Source organism: Oncorhynchus keta, chromosome 6, assembly GCF_023373465.1.
Source record: "Oncorhynchus keta strain PuntledgeMale-10-30-2019 chromosome 6, Oket_V2, whole genome shotgun sequence".
NCBI lineage: Eukaryota > Metazoa > Chordata > Actinopteri > Salmoniformes > Salmonidae > Oncorhynchus > Oncorhynchus keta.
Window position 1 is genome coordinate 31,077,378 of NC_068426.1, and position 25,786 is coordinate 31,103,163.

General features: G+C 43.0%; 1 protein-coding gene, 1 long non-coding RNA gene and 3 other non-coding genes across 8 annotated transcripts in view; 1 reads left to right on the forward strand and 4 right to left on the reverse strand.

Annotated features, from left to right (window-relative positions):
• Positions 1-16,696, forward strand: part of LOC118385391 (divergent protein kinase domain 1B-like) — a 34,542-nt gene extending 17,846 nt beyond the window's left edge. For all 4 annotated transcript variants that reach the window (XM_052521308.1, XM_035772506.2, XM_035772508.2 and 1 more), the window contains exons 3-7: positions 7,003-7,110; positions 7,585-7,761; positions 9,407-9,633; positions 12,341-12,482; positions 15,618-16,696. In XM_052521308.1, coding sequence (XP_052377268.1) covers positions 7,003-7,110; positions 7,585-7,761; positions 9,407-9,633; positions 12,341-12,482; positions 15,618-16,061 — 1,098 coding nt within the window. In that variant the 3' untranslated portion in view covers positions 16,062-16,696. The remainder of the gene's footprint in view (positions 1-7,002; positions 7,111-7,584; positions 7,762-9,406; positions 9,634-12,340; positions 12,483-15,617) is intronic.
• Positions 16,697-17,848: 1,152 nt separating this feature from the next.
• Positions 17,849-24,628, reverse strand: LOC118385392 (uncharacterized). The gene is made up of 8 exons (XR_004826015.2): positions 23,983-24,628; positions 23,066-23,191; positions 22,121-22,194; positions 21,728-21,857; positions 20,737-20,811; positions 20,350-20,452; positions 18,623-18,662; positions 17,849-18,185 (listed from the first exon to the last, which is right to left on the reverse strand). It is a non-coding gene; the product is annotated as an uncharacterized LOC118385392 (long non-coding RNA).
• LOC118385755 (small nucleolar RNA SNORA17) lies at positions 18,441-18,568 on the reverse strand. The gene has a single exon (XR_004826099.1). It is a non-coding gene; the product is annotated as a small nucleolar RNA SNORA17 (small nucleolar RNA).
• Positions 20,549-20,680, reverse strand: LOC118385756 (small nucleolar RNA SNORA17). The gene has a single exon (XR_004826100.1). It is a non-coding gene; the product is annotated as a small nucleolar RNA SNORA17 (small nucleolar RNA).
• LOC118385757 (small nucleolar RNA SNORA17) lies at positions 21,933-22,064 on the reverse strand. Its single transcript, XR_004826101.1, has one exon. It is a non-coding gene; the product is annotated as a small nucleolar RNA SNORA17 (small nucleolar RNA).
• Positions 24,629-25,786: the final 1,158 nt, after the last annotated feature.

A 25,786-nucleotide genomic window follows, 5' to 3' on the forward strand; every position in this document is an offset into this window, starting at 1 on the left:
TATGCAACTGGTTCACCTCTGATGCTCACAGGCAATGTATATTTTAAGAGATTTCTGAATGTTCTTCACCCAGCATACACCCCTCCAACCAGACATGACATTTATCTACTCATTTGCTGGATGCAGAGTTAAACAGAATTCAAGTGAAGGTCAAGCAAATCATAGAGAAAGCAGACTGTATTACAATAATCTCTGATGGGTGGTCGAAATGTTTGTTGGCAAGGAATAATTAACTACATCATCTCCAACCCTCAACCAGTATTCTACAAGAGCACAGACACAAGGGACAGACACACTGGTCTCTACATTGCAGATGGGCTGAAGGCAGTCATCAATGACCTTGAACCACAGAAGGTATTTGCACTGGTGACAGACAATGCTGTGAACAATGCTATGGTGTCATCGCTACTGTGTCTCGCCACCTTGGCCTGGATGAAGGCAAGGTTCTTGGCAGTCTGGCGAAGTACAAGGGCTTTGGGATGGAGATGCAAAATGGCAGTCTTGCCAACATATCTCATCAGCCACCTGGTGGATGGGACTTTGTGGATCTGAGGCTCTTTCCACTGTTGCCTCCATCCTCCTAATCCCACCAACACCAGCCACCTCAGAGCGCAACTGGTCCTTGTTTGGGAACACACACACCAAAGCATGCAACATGCTGACCAATACAAGAGTTGAAAATTGGTGGCCATCCGGGCAAATTTGAAGCTTTTTGAGCCTGACAACGAGCCATCCTCAACAAGGTTGGAAAGTGACCGGGAAGATGAGGAGGTGGACATTGAGGAGGTCCAGGGAGAAGACATGGAAGCCTAAGAGGATGACAATGAAAGTTTTAGTTTCTAGACTATGATTTTACAAATGTATGTTGAAAATGTTTTTCGGAGATGCGATGGATCATTCAATATTAACTTTTGTTGTTCAGTGAAATCTTCCCATATGAAGAGTCCACTCATTTAAATTGTTTTTTAAATTCATATTGGAAGGATTTAATCATTTGCAATTGTCTGCTTATGATAAGGTTTCTGTCACCATACATGGTAAATATATCCTATGCAAAAAAACATCTACATTTAAATGGTATTAATATTAATTTGCATATGTTTCTGTTAATTCCCATTTATTTCCTACAGGAAGTTTCCACCTCTGAATATTCCCCAAAATGTACAACCCTAGCTTTCTTTTTGCGGCTTCTGCAAACTTTCTTTTTAGTGTGTGTGTTACATCACTAGTGTCAATATTGAATTTCAGTCCTGGGACGAATACCTATGGACAGGTTTGTTGTTTAGCAACAAAACCAACTTGTGCGCAACCTTGGGGTAAAATAGACTGGGTTGGATTAGATTGTGTAAGATATATTTAGTCTCCAGTGTTTATTGAAAACATAAATAAATTAGCACTTGTTGTCTCTGAAGTACATTGTTAGCAAAAAATTTGCTAATCAACAACTAGCATTGACATGAAATAAGTGAGAACACCTCAAAACAAGACATCAAATAAAACATGACAATTTATTGGGCACATGCGCCGAATACAACAGGTGTAGACTTTACAGTGAAATGCTTACTTACGAGCCCATTCCCAACAATGCAGAGTTAAAGTAAGACAAATATTTGCTATATAAAAAAAGGAAATAGTAACAAAAAAACAATAACAAGGCTGTATATAAGGAGTACCAGTACCGAGTCAATGTACAGGGGTATGAGGTAGTTAAGGTAATACAATATGTACATCAGTGGAGGCTCCTCAGAGGAGGAAAGGGAGGACCATCAATAAATTCCAGAAAAATGCAAATATTGAAAATGTATTATTTTTAGATACAATTTTACTAAATATATTCACATCACCAAATAATTTATTAAAACACGCTGTTTTGCAATGAAAGTCTACAATAGCCTCAAAAGCACTCTGTAGTTTCCATGCTCTGGGTACATTTGACTTCAATACAAAACCTAGGAGGCTCTGGTTTCTCACCCCTTCCATGGACTTACACAGTAATTATGACAACTTCCGGAGGATGTCCTCTAACCTGTCAGAGCTCTTGCAGCATGAACTGACATGTTCTCCACCCAAACAAAGGATCAGAGAATGAATCGAGTACTGAAAGCATAAGCTACATCTAGCACTGCAGTGAATAAAATCTGGTGAGGACTTGACTCCAAGAGAGAAAGACAATAGTTAAACAGTTGTAAACATTAATTTCTTTAGAAATTAAGCGAGAGCGAGAGAGCTAGCTATATTTTTGATAATTTACTTAGGGAATACATCTAGCTAGTTTAGCCTACTCAAGTACCTGGCTCAAACAGAGAGGGATGCTATGTTAGCTAGCTGACTATGGCTATCCAACACTGGAACTCTTCCAAGTCAAGGTAAGTTTGTGGTTTTATAAATTTGGTGTAACTGCTAAATTGTTGGCTAACTGTACACTGTACTGAATGATCGTAGCATATTTACTAAAGGGTTAGTTCTAGTAGCCATGTTGACATTAGCTAATATGGTGACAACATTGTAGGCTGTGGTTAGCGGTTATGATATGAAGGTTTGGCTTGGAAGTCCACAAGTGAAGGGAAAAGTTGAGCAGAGGAGAGCGTGTAGATGCGAGAAGGAATTATCTAACGATCAAAGGGTTCATGCTGTTTGTATGTGGCTGCTATGAAAATTAATTGTATTTACGTGTGATCAATGGGGTATTCTGTTGAAAAACGTTTCTTAACATACCTGAATTTGTGCAATAGAAACGCTTGTTTGTAACTGCTGGACTACTGATTACACCCTAGGTCAGCTAGATGCAGATAGATATCAGCTCGATGAAATTGTCAATGGCTGCCACATTGATTACTCATGTTTCTGTCGACCTGTGCACCAACGTTGTAAACTTTCATTCATAGGCTAGGTTGTAGCAACGTCATGGGTATAGGGAACATTAGAGTATCATGTAGTAGCCTAAACCTATTGATGTTTCATTGAGCTGGGTGAATGGAATATGAATGAGTCATCCAATATGGTGTAATAGAAATAAAGCCATGCTCATTAAAAAAAGTATTGTCCTCCATCTTAAACATCACCGACCGCCACTGATGTACATGTGGGTAGGGGTAAAAGTGACTAGGAAATCAGGATATATATCATAAGCAGAATAGCGTGTGTGAAGTGTCAATATGTGTGTTTTGCGTGTGGGTAGAGTCGAGTGCGGCGTTTCCCAAACTAGGGGTCATGACCCTATGTTGGATCGCCCAATATGAAAATGGGGTTGCGGGAAAAATTTCCAAAAGCCTGCTGAAATAAATAAATATCTCAAAATCATTGTAATGTTGTTAACTTTAAATAAAAATGATTCAAATCTAAAAGAATAATTAAATTAAACCAACAAGAGTGCGCACTTTGAGGGAAAATGCTGCACTTGAATCACAGTGAATTGCTAGGCCTGCTACGCTGCTGCAAAATGCTAGTGGGATAGAATGGTGGGTTTTTGCAGAGTGGGATCCATTTATGATGGGACGGTGGTCAGGTCTCTGCACTCTAGTTATGTATTTGTCTCCCCCTGCCATATGGACGCATTGTATGATACACCAAGAGCAAACCCCATTCACTGTGTGTACGCCTGTTTTGCAAAATTGTGTGGCAATATGGGATCAGAGCATGACAATTTGCTATTTCACACCGAGGCTCAGTGGTTATCGAGGTGGAGAGTTGGAAATATTTTGTTAATTGAGAGAGGAACTGTTATTCACAATGGATGTAAAAAAAAAAAAAAAAAAAAAAAAAAGGTCTCCTTGCCTATGTAACAGACATATTTGGGAAACTGAACGCAAGCATGCAGGGGAAATACAAAAATATTAAATAGATGACACGAGTGATGCCCGCTCACCTCCAACATTTGGAAGAGCACTTTGGGACCTAAAGTCAGCAAAAAAAGAAACGTCCTCTCACTGTCATGGTTGAGCAGGGAGTACAGGAGGGGACTGAGCACTTACCTCTTGGGCGGTATGCGAATTGGAGTGGGTCCTGGGTTTTCTGGGATGATGGTGTTGACGTGAGCCATGACGAGCTTTTCAAGCGTTTCATGGCTACAGATGTGAGTGCTATGGGGCGGTAGTCATTTACAGGTTACCTTGGTGTTAGGTGGTTTGCTTGAAATATGTAAGTATTACTGACCGGATTAGAGAGCGGTTGAAAATGTCAGTGAAGTCGCTTGTCAGCGCATGCTCTGAGTGCGTGTCCTGGTAATCCATCTGGCCCTGCCATCTTCTGAATGTTAACCTGTTTTAAAGGTCTTACATCAGCTACGGAGTGTAAGCATACAGTTGTCCGGAACAGAGGGTGCTCTCACGCATTGTTGTTTTGCTTACTTCGAAGCGAGCATAGAAGGCATTTAGCTTGTTTGGTAAGCTTGCGTTAATGGGCAGCTCTCGGCTGGGTTTCCCTTTGTAATCTGTGATGGTTTGCAAGCCCTGCAACATCTGACGAGCATCAGAGCCGGTGTAGTAGACTTCGATCTTAGTCCTGTATTGTCGGAGTGTGTAGCAGGATTTCTTCTAAGCGTCCGGATTATGTCCTGCTCCTTGAAAACGGCAGCTCTAGCCTTTAACTCAGTGCGGATGTTGCCTGTAATCCATGGTTTCTGGTTGGGATATGTGCTGTGTAAAAGTATTCAACACCTTCGGCGTTTTTCCTACTTTGTTGCATTACAACCTGTAATTTAAATGGCTTTTTATTTAGATTTCATGTAATGGACATACACAAAGTAGTCCAAATTGGTGAAGTGTGAAAAAAAATACTTGTTTAAAATTGTATTTTTTAAAAACTTAAATGGAAAAGTGGTGCGTGCATATGTATTCACCCCCTTGGCTATGAAGCCCCTAAATAAGATCTGGTGCAACCAATTATCTTAAGAAGTCACAATTAATTAGATTGCACACAAGTGGACTTTAAGTGTCACATGATCTTTCACATGATCTCAGTGTCTATATACACTTGTTCTGAAAGGCACCAGAGTCTGCAACACCACTAAGCAAGGGGCACCACCAAGCAAATGGCACTATGAAGACCAAGGAGCTTTTCAAACAGGTCAGGGACAAAGTTGTGGAGAAGTACAGCTCAAGGGTTGGGTTATAAAAAAATACCAGAAACTTGAACATCCCATGGAGCACCATTTTAAATACATTATTCAAAAATGGAAAAAATATGGCACCACAACAAACCTGCCAAGAGAGGGTTGCCCACCAAAACTCACGGACCAGACAAGGTGGGCATTACTCAGTGAGTCAACAAAGAGACCAAAGATAACCCTGAAGGATCTGCAAAGCTCCACAGCAGAGATTGGAGTATCTGTCCATAGAACCACTTTAAGCTGTACACTCCACAGAGCTGGGCTTTACAGAAGAGTGGCCAGAAAAAAAAAGAAGCAAACATGTTTGGTGTTCGCCTGTGGGAGACTCCTCAAACATATGGAAGAATGTACTCTGGTCAGATGAGACTCTAATTGAGCTTTTTGGCCATCAAGGAAACCGCTATGTCTGGTGCAAACCCAACACTTCCCATCACCCTGAGACGATCATCATGCTGTGGGGATGTTTTTCATCGGCAGGGACATGGAAACTGGTCATAATTGAAGGAATGATGGATGTCGCTAAATACATGGAAATTCTTGAGGGAAACATGTTTCAGTCTTTCAGAGATTTGAGACTGGGACGGAGGTTCACCTTCTAGCAGGACAATGACCCTAAGCATTCTGATGAAGCAACCCTCGAGTGCTTTAAGGGGAAACATTTTAAATGTCTTGTAATGGCCTAGTCAAAGGTCAGACCTCAATCCAATTGAGCATCTGTGGTATGACTTAAAGATTGCTATACACCAGCGGAACCCAACCAACTTGAAGGAGCTGGAGCAGTTTTGCTTTTGAAGAATGGGGAAAAATCCCAGTGGCTAGATGTGCCATGCTTATAGAGTCACCCCAAGAGACTTGCAGCTATAATTTCTGCGAAAGGTGGCTCTACAAAGTATTGACTTTGGGGGGGTGAATAGTTACGCATGCTCAAGTAAAAAATGTTTTTGTCTTATTTCTTGTTTGTTTCACAATAAAAATATGTTGCATGTTGGGTAAATTAAATGATACAAACCCCCCAAAAATCCATTTTAATTCCAGGGTGTAAGGCAACAAAATAGGAAAAATGCCAAGGGTGGTGGATACTTTCGCAAGCTGATGTGAACTCCTCAATGCCATCGGATTAATCCCTGAACATATTCCAGTCCTGGTAGCTCAGCGTCCACTCCATTGGACCCCTTCCGTATTGCGTGCGTCACTGGTACTTCCTGTTTGAGTTTTTGCTTGTAAGCTGGAATCAGGAGGATAGAGTTATGGCCCTCTGTATGCGTCTCTGTCTGTGGAGTAAAGGTGATCTAGAGTTTTTATCCCTTTTTAGTTGCACAGGTGACATGCTGGTAAAATGAGGTAAAACAGATTTCAGTTTCCCTTCATTAAAATCACCGGGCGCTAGGCGCGCCGCCTCTGGGTGAGCATTTTCTTGTTTGCTTATGGCCCTATACAGCTCATTGAGTGTGGTCTTAGTACCTGCATCGGTTTGTGGTGGTAAATGGACAGCTGCAAAAAATACAGATAAACAGCCTTGGTAAATAGTAAATAGACATGGTATCAAGAACAAGAAGAAATGAGCTGAAACGAGCCACTTACGATTCCCCAGTTGTCATTCTTGCTAGCAATCAGGCCATTCAGAATCACAAAAGCATGCTGGCTTCTGCCCCATGGAAGCACAGCTAACCCATCCATAACTCACTAGAACAGAGAATCTCACGGGGTGAAAATAAAAAAATCCTAACTTTACATCCATGTGAGAATCTTGAAATTCCCAATTGACATCTACAGTATACAAGATTTGCATGCGGTTGGGATTTGGGCCATAGTACATATGAGCAAGAGATTGTAGGATCCTTGGGTCCTCTTCCTGTTGATTAATGTATTTCTGGTTTCATGTCTGTCTGTGCCAGTGTGACCACTACAGAAGTGGCATTGTCTCAGGGTCGTCCTGCAAGGCCCTATGTGAGGAAAGGACTCTGACCCTGCAGCGATGCATGTCCACCTCCTCCACACATCAGGTAGGTAACACACACACACACACACACACACACACACACACACACACACACACACACACACACACACACACACACACACACACACACACACACACACACACATCAGGTAATATGCACACACAGCCCTACCAGCTGCCACCCACACCTCACAAGGTACAACCACCTTACACAGGCTAATCTTGCTCGCCAGACTTGACAGCTGGTGTAAAGGTAGCCAGAGTATATTTCAGTAAACATACACATGCACGCATACCACTTGACAAAACCACACACACTACTACCTAATGACTGTCTATCTGGGGCGGCAGGTAGCCTAGTGGTTAGCGCGTTGGAATCCCCAAGCTGACAGGGTAAAAATCTCGTTCTGCCCCTGAACAAGGCAGTTAACCCCTAGGTCGTAATTAAAAATAAGAATTTGTTCTTAACTGAGATTACATTTAAAAATGAAGAAGAAAAAAATATCTGTGTTTGTAGGTGTACAGTGGTGTGTGGAAGGAGAGGCCTGTGGTCATTAAGTGTGGTCTGGAGGAGCCTCTGAAGAGAGACGGTGCTCCTGACTCTGTACTGAGACAGGAAATGACCCTGTTTGACAAGCCCACCCGTGGGACCTCCATGGACGAGTTCAGAGAGATGCTGCACAGCTTTCTGAAGGTCAGGCTGCTCATTTCCCTTCATCTCAGTCCTCACAGTTTGATTAGATATAATAACTTTCCACAACAGAACTGGTGTTTTTTTGGTCAGGCAGTACAGGCATTATTACAGACAGGCACATTTCAATACAATACTATCACACAAAATAATGCTACTTGTAGTATTATGAGGAATTTTATAGATGTAAAAAAAATGACCTTGTGGCGGAGGGAAATTAGGGTATGTTGATACAGTATATTGAGTCGGAAGCTAACATAACATGGTAACTGATAATCACTGTGAAGCTGAGTCTCTCTGAGGGACGGTTCCTCTGTAGACAGGCTTCATGTAGTTGGTGCTGGAAATGGAACAGAGGCAGGGCAGAGTGACCTTATTACTAGTGTGTGTGCTGTCAGAATGCTGCTGGCTCCCCAGAGAGAGTGAGATGGGAAAAGAAAGAGAAAAGAGGGAGGAGGGATTAGAGTGTGCGATGGAAGGAGGCAGTAGACGTAGGGGGAGAATCTCAATTGCATACTCGTGTCCTCTCTTCTCACCTCATTCTCAAACCCCATTGGAGGAGAATGTCAGAGGGTAGGGACCTCTGGCTTTCTCGTCCAATGGGTTTTGAGAAGGAGGCGAGGAAAGAGGACACGAGTATGCAATCGATATTCTCCCATGGAGTGTGTGTGATGGAAGGAGGCGGTAGGGGGAAGTGAGAGCGAGAGCATGAAGCTAGGGGTTAAAGCCTTGTGTCAAATATAGCGCAAGACAAGGTGCTGAAATAGCAGTCATTTTCAGCACAATGGCTCCACCCAACTGTAGTGAGATCGAATCATATTAGTGTCACCCCCTGCCAATTATCTAATGGAAGTCACATGGAAGAAATACAGCACATTTCAATCATGCCACAGTCTTGTTTTTATTATAGTGTGTATGACTCTATGAACTAAAAAGTGACCCGTTTTAGTTTCTCTCTTTACATAGCATTATATACAATTAGTGTATAAAACATTAGGAACACCTGCTCTTTCTATGACAGACTGGCCAGGTGAAAGCTCTGATCCCTTTATTGATGTCACTTGTTTAATCCACTTCAGTCAGTGTAGATGAAGGGGAGGAGACAGGTTCAATGATTTTTAAGCTTTGAGACAAGGATTGTATATGTGTCATTCAGAGAGTGAATGGGAAAGACAAAATATTTAAGTGCCTTTGAACGGGGTATGGTAGTAGGTGCCAGGCGCACCGTTTTGTGTCAAGAACTGCAATGCTGCTTGGTTTTTCACACTCCAAAGTTTCCCGTGTGTATCAAGAATGGTCCACCACCCAAAGATATCCAGCCAACTTGACACAACTGTGGGAAGCATTGCAGTCCACATGGGCCAGCATCCTTGTGGAACGCTTTCGACACCTTGTAGAGTCCATGCCCCGATGAATTGAGGCTGTTCTGAGGGCAAAACTGGGTGCAACTCAATATTAGGAAGGTGTTTGTAATTTTTGTACATTCACTGTATATTTAAACTTGTTTTCTAGTCTTAACTGGCTGATACTTACCCCCCTTGCGTAGTTGACGGAAAGTATAACATTAGCTATTGCAAGGTTTGAAATTTTCCTGTCACCTGTAAACATTTACTCGCTTCATATTTTCTTCTCTCCATCCTCCCTGCAGTCTAACCTAGGGGAGCAGCCCTCTCTCACCACCTTGGTAGGGCGTGTCATCACCCTGGCTGACGTCAACAAGGACGGCAAGGTGTCCCTGGCCGAGGCCAAGTCTGTGTGGGCTCTCCTCCAGATTAACGAGTTCTTGCTGATGGTGGCTCTGCAGGAGAAGGAGCATACCCCTAAACTGTTGGGCTTCTGCGGGGACCTGTACGTTACTGAGCGCGTGAGCCACAGGTGAGGACCATTTTGGAATCAGAATGCTTTATTACAATTGTTCCGGTTTTCTCTTGGCTTTGTGACCAACAAATCAGTCCAATTTATGTTTTAATTTATGCTTTCAAGTGATATCCTCTGGGATCACATTCATGGGAGTGGATACAGAATCCTCTGACTTCAAATGCAGCTCGCGCAAGTTAACAAACACGTAATCAGATCTGTTGGTTATTGTCTACATACATAACCGATGTCATCGGAGGATGGATTACCGAGCAAATTAGCAAGGTGCAATATCACAAATAGAGCCCGATAAAGCATAATAGACCTGTTGACCATAGCCATCAGACTTGCGTGTTCTCATGGTCATCACTAACTCACTGCTAAGTTTATCAAGGTCCCGACATCAGTTAGCTACCCTGCTAGAGCTTTGGTGTAAGGATGTGCATGCATCCCTCCAACTTGACATTTGCTTGTAAACAAAAAACAAATGATAGTCCCACTAAGTGCAAGCCAGATGGGATGCCGCATCGCTGCAGAATGCTGTGGTAGCCATGCTGGTTAAGTGTGTTTTGAATTCTAAATACCGTAATTGCTGGACTATTAAGCGCACCTGAATATAAACCGCACCCACTGAATTATTAAAAAATATGTATTTTGTACATAAAAAAGCCGCACATGTTTATAAGCCACAGGTGCCTACCGGTACATTGAAACAAATGAACTTTACACCGCCTTTAAACGAAACACGGCTTGTATCAAAAATAAATAGGCTTTAACGAAACACGGCTTGTAACAAAAATTAAAACAGTAGCCTACCAAGAAAGTCATTGGTCACTATCTTCCTCCTCCTGTGCACTGAAACCACTGGTGTCGGAGTTGAATAGCCTCAGAATTGCCTCATCCGATGTTGGATCGTTTTCATTGTCGCTCTCGTCACTTTCATCCGGTGTATCAACACGCAGCAGTCCAGCCTTTCGAAACCCGTTGATGATAGTGGATTTTTTGATAATGCTCCACGTTGTCAGGACCTACTGGCAGACTTGACCATAAGATGCTCTTCGCCTGCGGCCCGTTTTAGTGAAGGATTTCTCCCCACTTGTCATCCAAGCCTCCCACTGAACGCCACCTTAAATGCACGATTTACACTGATGTCGAGTGGCTGCAAATACTTTGGGCCATCTGCTTTTCTTCCCTCTGAAAGCTTTTGTTGTCTTTCTGCACTGAGTCAGTTCCTCACGCTGCTGTTTCCAACGTCTTATCATCGACTCATTAAGGCCAAGCTCCCATGCAGCAGCTCTATTTCCTTTTCCAACAGCCAGATTTATCGCTTTCAACTTGAAAGCTGCATCATATGCATTTCTCTGTGTCTTTGCCATGATGAGGGTGACAAAATTACTACCGTAATCAGAATGATGGGAAGTTTGAGCGCGCTCGATTTATGTGACGGTGCTCAAGTTTTTTGGTGGCATGAATCTTGTGAAAGCTGGAAAAATCCATAAATTAGCTGCGTCGTTGTATAAACCGTGAGGTTCAAAGTGTGGGAATAAAGTAGTGGCTTATAGTCCGGAAATTACGTTAAGTGTCACCAGCAAAGCACCCCCACATCACACCTTCTCCCCAATGCTTCACAGTGGGAACCACACAAATAAAATAACATGTTATTGTTCACATACACATGGTTAGCAGATGTTATTGCGAGTGTAGCAGAGATCATCCGTTCACCAACTCTGCGTCTCAGAGACACGGCGGTTGGAACCAGAAATCTCAAATTTGGACTCATCAGACCATAGGACAGATTTCCACCTGTCTAATGTCCATTGCTTGTGTTTCTTGGCCCAAGCAAGTCTCTTCTTATTATTGGTGTCCTTTAGTAGTGGTTTCTTTGCAGAAATTTGACCATGAAGGCCTGATTTCACGCAGTCTCCCCTGAACAGTTGATGTGTCTTTTACTTGAACTCTGAAGCATTTGGGCTGCAATCTGAGGTGCAGTTAATTTCTGATTTCTGAGGCTGGTAACTCTAATGAACTTATTATCCTCAGCAGCAGAGGTAACACTGGGTCTTCCTTTCCTGTAGCGGTCCTCATGAGAGCCACTTTCATCATAGCGCTTGATGGTTTTTGCAATTGCACTTGAGGAAACCTTCAAAGTTCTTGAAATCTTCCGGATTGACTGACATTCATGTCTTAAACTAATGATGGAATGTTGTTTCTCTTTGCTTATTTGAGTTGTTCTTGTCATAATATGGACTTGGTATTTTACCAAATAGGGCTATCTTCTGTATACCACCCAGTAGGTAGCCTAGTAGTTTGAGCGTTGGGCTAGCAACGGAAAGGTTGGTGGATCGAATCCCGAGCTGACAAGGTAAAAATCTGTTGTGCCCCTGAACAAGGCAGTTAGTTCCTAGGCTGTCATTGTAAATATGTTATGTTAATTCAAATGCATTTCAGGTGACTACCTCATGAAACTGTTTGAGATAATTCAAAAAGTGTGTAAGGCCGTCATCAAGTCCAAGGGTGGTTACTTTGAAGTTTCTCAAATATAAAATATATTTTGATTTAACACTTTTTTGGGGGGGGTTACTACATGATTCCATATGTGTTATTTCATAGTTTTGATGTCTTCACTATTATTCTACAATGATGAAAATGGTAAAAACTTTTGACTGGTACTGTGTGTGCATATCTTTTTACATTTTTTTAACCCAAAATAACATTCAATTCACAGCTCCCTCTACAGGCTGGAGGTCCCCAGCTACCTGCAAGCGTTAGTCCCGGAGGCCCTAAGCTCCAGCATGAACCAGTGGCTGGCCCCGGCGTGGCCCCGGAGGGCCCGCATCACCATCGGCCTGCTGGAGTTCATAGAAGAGGTAAAGATAAGATACTGACCGTGTCTGAATGCCCATATAACGTACTACATACCATGTACTCAATGTTGCATACTATTTAGCACGTACCATTTAGTAAAAGGTATGCAGTATGCCACGGCTGAATAAAGAGCATGATCATTACACAGGTGCACCTTGTGCTAGGGGCAATTAAAAGGCCACTCTAAAATGTGAAGTTGTCACAACACAATGCCATAGATGTCTCAAGTTTTGAAGGAGTGTGCACGTGGCATGCTGACTGCAGGAATGTCCACCAGAGCTGTTGCTAGATAATTGATTGATCATTTCTCTACCATAATCCGCCTCCATCGTTTTAGAGAATTTGGCAGTACGTCCAACCGGCCTCACAACCGCAGACAACGTGTGTCATGTGGGCGAGCGATGTGCTGATGTGAACATTGTGAACAGAGTGACCCTTGGTGACGGTGGGGTTACAGTATGGGCAGGCATAAGTTACGGACATCTAACACAATTGCATTTTATCAATGGCAATTTGAATGCACAGAGAGAAAGTGATGAGGTCATGAGGCCCATTGTCGTGCCATTCATCCGCTGCCATCATGTTTCAGCCTGATAAAATCACGGCCCCATGTCGCATAGAAAATGGCAGTTCTTCCATGGCCTGCATACTCACCAGACATGTCACTCATTGAGCCCGTTTGGGATGCTCTGGATCGACGTGTACGACAGCGTGTTCCAGTTCCTGACAATATCCAGCAACTTCGCACAGCCATTGAAGAGGAGTGGAGTGGAGTGGGACAACATTCCACAGGCCACAAACAACGGCCTGATGAACTCAATGCTAAGGAGATGTCGCGCTGCATGAGGCAAATGGCGGTCACACCAAATACTGACTGGATTTCTGATCCATGCCCCTACTTTTTTTGCTTTTAAGGTATCTGTGATCAATGGCCCGTTGTGTCAAGTCACTCTGGTTCACACTGACCGTGTGCAATGCCATAAGAATCATATTAAGCTTTAGCCCCCATCCAAACTCTGACCATTTTACTCGCCCTAGCAGAGCTGGTTAGGCTATTTTCATGTTATCCAAAGCGTTGGTGACTAACTGTGCTCCTGGCAACAATTTAATTACGCTTTTTTTGCCAACATTTACTGACACCAGCTATATTCAACCGGTGTTGAGCTTTCGTAAATTCATAATTTTTTTCTGCGCTCTGGCACACTGACGAGAGTGCTCTGAAATAGTTGTTGCAGTGAAATTCTATTGAAATGGATACTTGCATAGTGGAGTCTTTTGTTTTACTACGTGATACATTTAATAAAAAGCCTCTTTAAGACATGATTACCTATACATACTGACCAGCTCAAATAGACAGAAGTGTGCTATATGGAAGACCAATCCAAACTCCTCTCTCAGCATGTCCAGCCCACTCATTATGGGGCGGCAGGGTAGCCTAGTGGTTAAGAGCGTTGGACTAGTAACCGGAAGGTTGCAAGTTCAAACCCCCGAGCTGACAAAGTACAAATCTGTCGTTCTGCCCCTGAACAGGCAGTTAACCCACTGTTCCTAGGCCGTCATTGAAAATAAGAATTTGTTCTTAACTGACTTGCCTAGTTAAATAAAGGTAAAATTACAATTATCTCAGCCAATCATGGCTAGCGGGAAGGTTGCTCACTTTTTCTGTGGCTTAATTTGACAATTGTATTTACAGATGGCATACAAGTGACCCTCTACTTTCCTGAAACGGGTCACATATCTGTAATCCCAGTCATGTGAAATCCACAGATTAGGGTCTTAAATCAAAAGTAACAGTCAATGCAACTGGTGGCCACACCAGAGGCATCTCCTCCTCATGGACTGCACCAGATTTGCCAGTTCTTGCTGTGAGATGTTACCCCACTCTTCCACCAAGGTGTAACAGTATAACTTTAGACCGTCCCCTCGCCCATACCCTGGCGCGAACCAGGGACCTTCTGCACACATCAACAACAGTCACCCTCAAAGCATCGTTACCCATCGCTCCACAAAAGCCGCGGCCCTTGCAGAGCAAGGGGAACCACTACTTCAAGGTCTGAGCAAGTGACGTCACAGATTGAAACGCTATTTAGCGCGTACCACAGCTAACTAAGCTAGCTGTTTCACATCCGTTACAAAGGCACCTGCAAGTTCCCGGACATTTCTGGGGGGGGGGGGGAATGGCCCTAGCCCTCACCCTCCAATCCAACAGGTCCCAGACATGCTCAATGGGATTGAGATCTGGGCTCATCGCTGGCCATGCAGGGAATCACGCACAGAACGAGCAGTATGGCTGGTGGCATTGTGATGCTGGAAGGTCATGTCAGGATGAGCCTGCAGGAAGGGTACCACATGAGGGAGGAGGATATCTTCCCTGTAACGCACAGCGTTGAGATTGCATGCAATGACAACAAGCTCAGTCCGATGATGCTGTGACACACCACCCCAGTCAGTAGAAAGGCCTCTTTAGTGTCCTAAGTTGTTATAACTGTGACCTTAATTGCCTACCTTCTGTAAGCTGTTAATGTCTTAACGACTTTTCCACAGGTGCATGTCCATTAATTGTTTATGGTTCATTGAACAAGCACGGGAAGTGTTTAAACCCTTTCCAATGAAGATCGGTGAAGTTATTTGGATTTTTACAAATTATCTTTGAAAGATGGTCCTGAATAAGACATTTCTTGTTTTGCTGAGTTTATTTTACCAGATGAAGAGCCGAAATGAGTATACATCCAGGCATTTAAACCATACTCCATTTTCAAAAAATCACATACTATGAAGCTTTCTATTTTCGCATACTGGTAATGCGCAATTGCGTTGTTTCCCATTATTCGATGATTTCAGTAGCGCATCCCCATATCTTATTGATCAACTGTTGTCATAGCCGAAATCAGTATGACATCTGGCATTTTAAAGTATACTCGATTTTCACATACTCAAACGGTCTACTATTTAGAATAGGTATTCGGATGCGACCACTCTATTATCCCCATGACATTTTGTTTAGCAGCTTTGTGCATGCATAAAACATAGACAAAGGACAGACAATTACAGGGACTAAATACAACCATTGGGATTAGAAAAAGGTCAGTTAATGTGTGATTCATAGTTAACTAATTTATATCCCACATTATCAACAGGTGTTCCACGGGGCATATGGCAGCTTCCTGATGTGTGATGCCAGCCCGCGCCATGTGGGCTACAACTTCAAGTACGACTGCAAGATGGCCGACCTGCGCAGTGTGGCGTCTGAGACAGCGGTCCGCGGGTTCCTGCGGGGGCGTCACTGCGAGACCAACGCTGACTGCACCTTCGGGAGTGACTGCACGGCCACCTGCGATCGGTTGGTGAAGCAGTGTAACACGGAAGTGGTCCAGCCCAACCTGGCCAAGGTGTGTGTGCTGCTACAAGACTACCTGCTGTTCGGGGCGCCCCAGGACCTCCGTACAGACCTGGAGAAGCAGCTCAGCACCTGTGTGACGCTCAGCAGCCTGGCCAGCCAGATGGAGGTGCACCACTCACTGGTCCTCAACAACCTCAAGACCCTGCTGTGGAAGACCATCTCCAACACACAGTACTCCTGAGGACCAGAGATACTAGGATCCTGCCTCAGACCTGGGTCATATTCATTAGAGAACTTGACTCGGGTAGACCGAACATTAATTTGTGGATGTCCATCTATTTCATGTTACAAATTTCAATTTGAGTCCAATGTTAGCCAGGTGGCAGTTATGCTAAGTATTTGGACATTAGCATTATACGCACACCCAGCCACCTTGTTTTTGCCTGGCGTGTCCTAGATTTGTTTACTGTTGCATCTAGTCAGGAACGCTGCGCTCCTGAGTGGCGCAGCATCTGTGCTGGAGGGAGGGGAGGTCACTAGGCAACCTGGTTGGAGTCCCATAGGGCAGTGCACAATTGGCCCGTGTCAGCTGTACATAAAGCTAATTTGACTTAATGTTGAGTGTGCCCTGATGAATACAACCCTGAAGTTACCCCAATAGAACTTTAACCAGGGCAAAACTACAGGACATGCCGATAAGGGAAGCATGTCCAAACTCTACGTCATTTACACTAGAGGTACTTGTACTTTTCGTAGAGCCATGCTGAAAACTTAACTTGGAAGGTTGATGTAAGGCTCTGGGCCTTGCGATGATAATTTAACTACTCTACTTTTAAGAGAAGTCGTACTGAATAAACTTGTGCCATGAAAATATGATGTAACTGTATGGTGAGTTTTTATACATTTCCTGTCCGGAATATGATCCATTCAGACAGCTAGGGGCATAAAGGATTTTTCATGGGGAGATCCTGTAAACAATGGCCAATATACAGCCACTTATGGGGAACTTTGAAAGCCATCCTGTTAAAAATGTAAAGTTTTTGTAATGACAATTACACCAATACTGAACACTTGTTACAATCAATTTAGCCTCTAATGAAACATGTTTAAATAATGCAGTAAGTGGAGAAATGCAATATGTCCCATGTAAAAAAAAAAAGGTTAAAGTTCCTTGCACAGAACATGAGTCTTCAATATTCCCAGGTAAGAAGTTAGGTTATAGGACTATCATTGACTATTGGAGTTTCTTAGAGGCACTTTATTGCCAATAACAGTATCTATTCCGCCCCTACCTGGGCTCAAACCAGGAACAGCCACCCTCGAAGCAGCGTTACGCAGAGCAAGGGTTTCAGTGACGTCAACTATTGAATCACTAGCTCGAACTGTTGCAAGTGACAAGTTCCCTAGTTTAAATGTTTATAGGTAGGTATTGTGCTCATTTTCACAAATGCGTTTAACTTCAAACGGGATGATTTATTTCTTCCTAACAAAGACAGTCTTCACAACTGCTGCATATACCCTGACTACGTTTACAAGAGAAGTGACAATTTCCCTAGTTAAGTCATGTTTGTAGGCAATATTAACCAAATATTGATGTTTAAAAAGTCACACTTGATAGATTTAAAGTGTTTACAGTTAAGTATACATTAGTGCAACAGTGCCTTTACACACTTATTAAATCACCCAGTTGGCAAAGTAGGCTAAAATTCAATAAAATAACAGGCAACGCAGGACAAGCTGGAAATAACCCATGTGTAGTTAACTAGTGACAATGTTACGACTTATAAAACATCCGTTTAATGCTAACTCCTTGCTGCAATCGCATCGACCAGGATCGGTGTCCAAAAATGCCGATTGTTATGAAAACTTGACATCTGCTATTCCGATTAATCTGACGACCTTTAATCCTTTCACCATTGTGTAGTTTGTCCATCCATTCCAGCAGACCTGTGACTTCACACATCAACATTCAGTTCTGTAGTTGTCAGTGAAGGGCATCTGAAGAAAAGCTTAATAATAAAAAACCACTGAGGTCAGCTTGAGTTTATTAGAATTATTTTGAAAGCAATACATTTATTCAAATCAAAACAGGGCAAGTACACTGGCCCAACAAATACTAATTAAAAAAAATCTCACACCAAGTGAAGGGTTTGTGTGATAACCAGATTCAAACTTGAGCTCGCTGTGATTAACGGCATCTAATGGCTATAATAGTGGCAGCTGCATACACAATCAGATGGCACCCTAGTCTAGGACCGGCAACTGAACAATCTGCTTTCTTCTAAGGCACAACCCATTACTGCCACCTTTCATCTTCAACTGAAACAGGCCACAATCTTCAGTCGTTCTTCAGCACCTGCCCCATCTATCAATGAATCAGGAAATTTGTGAGAATTAATGTAAAAAAAAAAAATTGGCAACCCTTTAAAAAAAAAGTGACCAAGTCATAAAACCTCAGGTTAGTTGAATCAACTAAGTATTGGCCCAATGGAAATTACCAGTCAGTAATAAGTGGTTTTGGCAAAACAAGCTAAACTACTGAGGGAGCTTAAATCAAGCACTCAGCCACCTTTTCAAGCACTATAAGATAACATTTGTCTACTGGTCTAAAATGGGTCCCAATATCGGCGCCATAGTCACAAAGTACCCACTGTCCTGGGTCCTTGGCGTAGACATAGCCCGGTTACTCTCCGCCCCTCATGACACAGGCTCAACACATAGTCGGACTGCAACACCTCAAGGGGCAGATTTCGATGAGACCAATACATTTAGCCAGTGTGTAACCAAATGAGGCAGACTTACAATGACCTGTGGCTCCATGTCAACCCCACACTGCCAGACCCTGAAAATAAAGGATGTAACCGGTAAGTTTGAAGTGCAACATATCAAGGCAACAGCATACACATTAAGTAGTGTGGGTCCAAATACATTGATGCTAGTTCTTGAGTATTGCACCAAACATGCGTGATTAATAGGTTAGGACACTCTGCCCTCCTGGTGAGGGTCTGGGTACCTGGGACTGTGCAGTACCTGCTTCCCACTAAAGCGGGCAGTCAAGTCATTGTGGGTCAGTTTGTCATGCAATTGGAGCCACAAGTACATCAAGGGGTAGGAAAGACCATTAATACATATGTGCTGAAAAACAAACCTATTATACATTTGGTGCCTACATGGATTCTCCAGTGAAAGAGCTTTGGTCCACAAGTAGGTTTAATCTATACTGAACGAATTTCAAATTTTCAGTTAAGTCACAAGGTATTCAGGCTATGGTCCTAAATCCAGTAGGCCCTAATCCATAGATTTCACATGACAGGGAATAGATTTTGGTAACAGATAAAGGCTCGTGCAACAACCATTTACCTCAGGCATCACAACATTTCCTTCGCATAGAGTTGATCAGATGATTGAGTGTGGCCTGTTCCACTTAAAATGGCTGTGTGAAGTTGATGGATATTGCAGGAACATGCCATTATACAAAGCATCATAAACATGCTCGGTGTATGTAAGCCATGGAAGGAACGGGACATTTCAGCTCACAGGAATTGTGTACGGATCATTGCAACATAGGGCCATGCATTAGCGCTGAAACACGAGGTGAGAGATGGCGGCAGGATCTCATCACAGAACCTCGAACACATGTTATCGACAGCAATTTGTATGTAGTTGTTCATAGCTTATGCCTGCCCATATCGTAACACAACTGCCACCATAGGGCACTCTTCGCAACTTTGACATCAGCAAACCGCGCACCCACAACACTGGACGCTGCCTGCCATCTACCCGGTACAGTTGAAACTGGGATACACCTGTGAAGGGCACACTCAGTCTCCTCACGTTCCAACTCCTCCAGCAAAGGTGAGCATAGTCAGGTCAAGACAACAAGTGTCCTGAGACTGTTTGACAGAAATTAATGTTGAGCAAACCCAGTTTCAGCTGTCCGGGTAGCGGTCTCAGATCCTATAGGTGAAAATACAGAAGTCCTGACATATTCTAAAATGTTGGGAGGCTGCTTATGGTAGAGAAATTAATATCCAAATCTGGCAACAGCTCTGGTTGACATTCCTGCAGTCGGCATGCTAATTCAACTCCCTCAACTTGGAGAGATCTGTGGCATTGTGTTGACAAAACGTCATACTTTAATTCACAGCACACAGTGTACCCGTGTAACGATCATGCTGTTTAATAAAGAAGCTTATGTAACATCAGGTGGATGGATCATCTTGGCAAAGGAAAATGCTCACTAACAGGTATAAAAAAAGTTTGTGCAAAACATTTGAGAAATAAGGTTCTTGTGCGCATGGAAGATTTCTGCGAGCTTTTATTTCATCTCATGAAACCAACCCGTTCATTTGCTCAGTGTAGCATTAACAAGCCTTGTGTGAATTTGTAACTATGTCTCTGCAGGTCTCAGATAAAGTGGTAGAGGTTATCCATCACAAGTTCAGCGTGGTGCATGATTTCTCATCATAGACCTATTAAACATGTTCTTTTAAAACTTAAAAGGTTAAAATGCCATGGATGTTGCTTACCGTTCTGTGCACAGCATTCTGTCAGGGAGGAAAGGCGGCAATCATTCTGCTACTTCCAGGTTACATCTGCTAGGACACCAATATACCAATTTCTCATTGGCAGCTTCACATCCGAAGGACAACGAGAGAAAACTAAACGTTACTATGTATGATATGAACCCCAGTCATTTACCCGCATTACAGTTCATATACTGCTGCCAATGTTGGCGCTATGATCACTCCAAGTACCCACTGTTCTGGGTCCTTGGCGTAGACATAGCCCTGTCACTCTCCGCCCCTCATGACACAGGCACAACACGTACAGTTGGACTGCAACACCTCAAGGGGCAGATTGCTAGGAGAACAATACATTTAGCCCGTGCGTAACCAAACGATGCAAGGACTTACCATGGCTTGTGGCTTCACGTCAGACCCACTATAACTAGTAGGTCAGCACTGCTGCACCTCCAGACCATCCTTTATCTGAAAGTAACAAGACGGTAACAGTTACAAAAACAAAACCAACAAAATAGTCAAGTTGTAGATCTATTAAGTTAGTCCAAGTCTATCGCTGCTAGTGCAACAGCCCTCAAAGTCTGGACCTCAAAGCCAGTTCCACTGAGTTTTACTCTAAACCGGGGACTGATTTAAAACTGGGATCCCAGGTGGGTGCAATTATCAGGTAGGACAGAACTCCAGCAGGCTCCAGACCTTGAAGGGTACCGTTTTGGATTTTGCACCAACAACTGATTAAAGTGATCAAAGCTTGATTAGTTCATTTAAATCAGCTGTGCTTCAACAAAAGCTAAATGTGCACCCCTTGGGGTCAAGAGGACATTTTGGGAAACTCTGTCATAGGTCAAGGTTTAGGGTTGACTGCCCCTGCTCTAAAGCATCAGCCATATCAAGAGCAAATGTGCTTGATTAATAGGTCATAGACATATCCTTTCCTCCCGGTGAGAGGGATGGATACCTGGGCCAATTAGGCCCGGTTCCATGCCCACTGAACAGGACAGCCGTGCCATCATTGGTTAGTTTCAGTCTGCCCGCTCATTGTCACAGTGGCATTGCAAAGGGCAAGAACCACCAAGTAGTACCATTAGTAACTGGTCTTCTGAAAAACAAGCCAATTAAAACTTAGGGGTATGGAATATGGATTCTCCAACTAAATTACTTTAGCCCAGAAGTAGGCTTAATCCATATCTGGGAAATCAGAACCAATCATTCACAACCCAGCCTTATGAACCAGCATTTATTTGTAACCATATCTCTGCAGGTCTCAGATTATGTGGTAGAGGTTATCCATCACAACTTCAGCGTGGTGCATGACTTCTCATCACAGACCTATTACACATTTATTTTAAGACGTAAAAGTTGAAATGCCATGGATGCTGCTTACCGTTGTCATGTGCACACTGCACAGCATTCTTTCAGGGAGGAAAGGCGACAATCATTCTGCTACTTCTAGGTCACAGCCGCTAGGACACCAACCAGCGGTATACCAATTTCGCATTGGCTCGCTTCACATCCTAAGGACAACCAGAGAAAACAGGACGTTAAATGTATGATATGAACCAGTCATTCACCGGCATTACATTTCATACACTGTTGCCGCTATGATCACTCCAAGTACCCACTGTTCTGGGTCCTTGGCGTAGACATAGCCCTGTCACTCTCCGCCCCTCATGACACAGGCTCAACACGTACAGTCGGACTGCAACACCTCAAGGGGCAGATTTCTAGGAGAACAATACATTTAGCCAGTGCATAACCAATTGAGGCAAGGACTTACCATTGCTTGTGGCGCCACGTCATGACCCACTAACCAGTAAGTCAGCACTGCTGCGCCACCAGACCATCCTTTATCTGAAAGTAACAAGATGGTAACAGTTAAGGAAACTGAGCAAGTCAAAAAAAAAAAAGTCAAAGTGTAGCTATAATAAGTAGTTAGTCCAAGTAGGTAGCTGCTAGTGCAACAGCCCTAAGTCTGGACCTCAAAGCCAGTTCCAGAGTTGGTTGCCTCAAATCACTGGGACCCCAGGTGGGTGCAATTATCAGGTAGAACAGAACACCAGCAGGCTCCAGACATCAACGGGTGGCGTTTTGGTTTTTGCACCAACAACGGATTCAAATCATCAAAGCTTTATGATCAGTTGATTATTTAAATCAGCGGAGTAGTGCTTAGACAAAAACCAAACTGTGCACCCCTTGGGGTCAACCGGACATTTTGGGAAACCCTGTCCTATAGCAAGTGTTCAATACACCTGTTCTAAAGCACTAGTCATACCAAGATCAAATGTGCTTGATTAATAGGTCATATACCCTGTCCTCTCAGTGGGGGGGATGATACCTGGGCATATCAGGCCGGTTCTATGCCCACTGAACAGGGCAGCCGTGCCCTCATTGGTTAGTTTGTCTACCCACTCATTGTAAGTGGCACCAAGAAGTACCATTGGTAACTGGTCTTCTGAGAAACAAGCCCATGAAACTGTTAGTAGGGGGCTATATGGATTCTCCATTGAAATAGCTTTAGCCCAGAATTAGGCTTAATCCATGTCGGGGAAACCAGAACCAAGCCTGCATTTATTTGTAACCATGTCTGTGCAGGTCTCAGATAATGTGGTAGAGGTTATCCATCACAAGTTCAGCGTGGTGCATGATTTCTCGTCACAGACCAATTACACTTTACTTTTTGAAAGACTGGACAGAGTTCCAAATACCACCTGGTGTAGCTTACCACTATATTATTTCAGGGAGAAAAGGCAGGCCTTCGTGCTACGTTCATGTGCCATCTGCTTGGACAGTGACACCAATAGGTCATGGTGGCATCTAATGTTCCTCATTGTACTCTTCATCTTGGAGACTATAAAAGAGAAAACAGGACATTAATGATTCTTAACACTTAAAAAAGAGCAACTCCGCCACAAATATATTCACGGATCTACAGCACTAAAACAGTCGACATATGTGAAAATGGCAGCTTGGTTTTAGCAGATGACAAAAGTAAAAAGGTCTAGACTGATTTTCAAACACTGATATTCGCAGGTCATCATGGGGAGGAAGAAAATAGACTCCCTCTGGTTAAAAGCTACTCACATATATAATAAACAGTCTCTTACTTCTAAGCCTACCGTGATGCATTTAGGACCTTTTATCTTTTAACCACAGAAACGTAACGTTTTCGCATATGTAGACATTGGTTTGGTGCTGGATATAATGAATGAGGTTGAAAAGTGGAGGAGTTGGCCTTTAGTAGTTTACATGTACACCTACATAAAATGTAGAGCCACAAAATATGTGCGCGCCCACGTGGCCACCGCAATCGAATAAACGCCACAAACCCGAGCCTGCAACGCCTCTAATTAACAACCAATGTCAGACTAAGTTACATGCGTTAGTTGAATCAGCAACATGTTACTTCAAATATTTCTCCGGACGTTCCCGAAACATCCTTGCCAACCGTATCAGAAACGATATGTACAGTGGTACGGAACCACGTGCGTATGGTTACAACTCCATTTTAGAGTGGAAATAAAAACAACATATATACACAAACACACGCTGCTGCACTAGACAACAAGTATTCATGTTTGACATGTACTACAAGTATGTTGGCCTGAAACTAAAACACGTAAACCAAAATGTGCTACTCACCATGCTCAGACTTCTGAGTGAGAAAAAGAGAACGAAAAACGGGGTGGTGTCTATTTATAAGGATCACCTACGGAATCTTTGAAGGACAATTTAAGGCAAGCAAATATGCATTCGAGTGGTTTCATTCAATCGCATACAGGTCGACCAGCTAGGTTTCCGTCCAATTGGCGGCAGATTTTAGTGAATACTGCCAGAATAAGCAAAAAGTAAATACGCGTCTTTTCCGCACCAGTGGGGTTTCAACCAAATGTACTTTTTGCGGATCAAAATCAGTGAGCTAAAAAAAAAGCTTATAGTTGAATATGTTTCCATCGCATTTTCAACTCTACCGATAGTTTTTTCCACTAAAACTATTGCATTAATTCAATAGCAAATATGCCAACTCTGGCCTTGGCATGTGCACTCTAGCCCAAGGTTTCCCATAGTCGGTCCTGGGCCCCCAGGTGAATGTTTGGTGTTTTTCCCTAGCACTACACAGCTGATTCAACTTACCAACGCATCAATCTTTGATTGTTTGAATCCGCTTTGCAGTGCTTGGGCAAAAAAAAACAAACGTGCACACAGGGGAGGGGAGCTCCAGGACCGACTTTGGGGAAACCCTGCTCTAACCAACAGCTCACAGTGCTGGTCGGCTGTTGACGCCGTGGCCCCAATGTATTTATTTTTTAGGAACTGTCTGGGTCTCAACCTACTGTTGATTGGTAAATTAGTCTAGAGGCCAGCTATCTAAACTTGTAGTAAGCATGGTCGAATTACCGACCAGGGTGTGGCCCATTGATCGCAAACAGTTTTCAATTATAGAATTGTAGGAAATTACCGGTAAAACTGCAATTATTTCTATCCTCTCCATGGCGAAATGAGTAGAGTTGCAGCAAACGTGCTTTAAAATGGCAACACTTTCTCTACGTCACATGGCAAAATTGTAGGAATTATTTTCTCTTCGGCTGGCACGAGGAGGGCTATAAGATGTTTTGCTCGGGGAGGGGGGGTACGCAGAGCCACTGCAGCCCCCATGGTGAGTTAAGTTTTTTGTGGCCCCCACCCCCACTAAAGTTTCCCATTCCTGATCTACTACATGAGATTATGGATAAGAGTGAGAATATGTGTTTGTCAAACGGCAGTCAAGCACCAATCATCATGTCACCAGAATAAGACCCACAATATTTATTGGAAAGGAGCATCAAGATCACAGTGCACCTTCACCATCCTGTGAAGTTCATCATAATTTACTATATTTAATCTGTAGCCTAATAAACTTCATGGTCTCGCGAGTCGTAGTGGGAGAAACACACACCATATTAACACCACTCCAAATTTACTACGATAGGATGGTTATTATATCAATATTTGCGCATAAAGGTGTTTCCACTGCCATTTCACACATAATTAACTTTACAGACACAAAAAGATCCCATGTTGAACAAACAAATGATCTGTCCTCATAAAATTCAACTTAAATTTCCTGTTTTCAAAACAGCTGTCCTGATTTTTTAAAATACAATATGACTTTACTCACATAAAAACAGTGGATGGAAACATGGTTTAAGTTGATCAAAACTAGAAGCTACGATGAAGACATCTGATATGTTGATTGCTATACAGTGGGTGCAATAACCCTTCCACTGGAGTCACCATGATCACTCTGCTTGGTGTAAGTCTCATGTTTTCATATGTAATAATAAACATGCATGAATTTAGTCATTGCCAAAGTAATAGTTTTTTTTTTGCACTAGTTGGACATTACTTGTACACTAAGATTTTAGCCCAGTATTAAAATCCACTAAGTGTGCGTGTAGAAAAATTC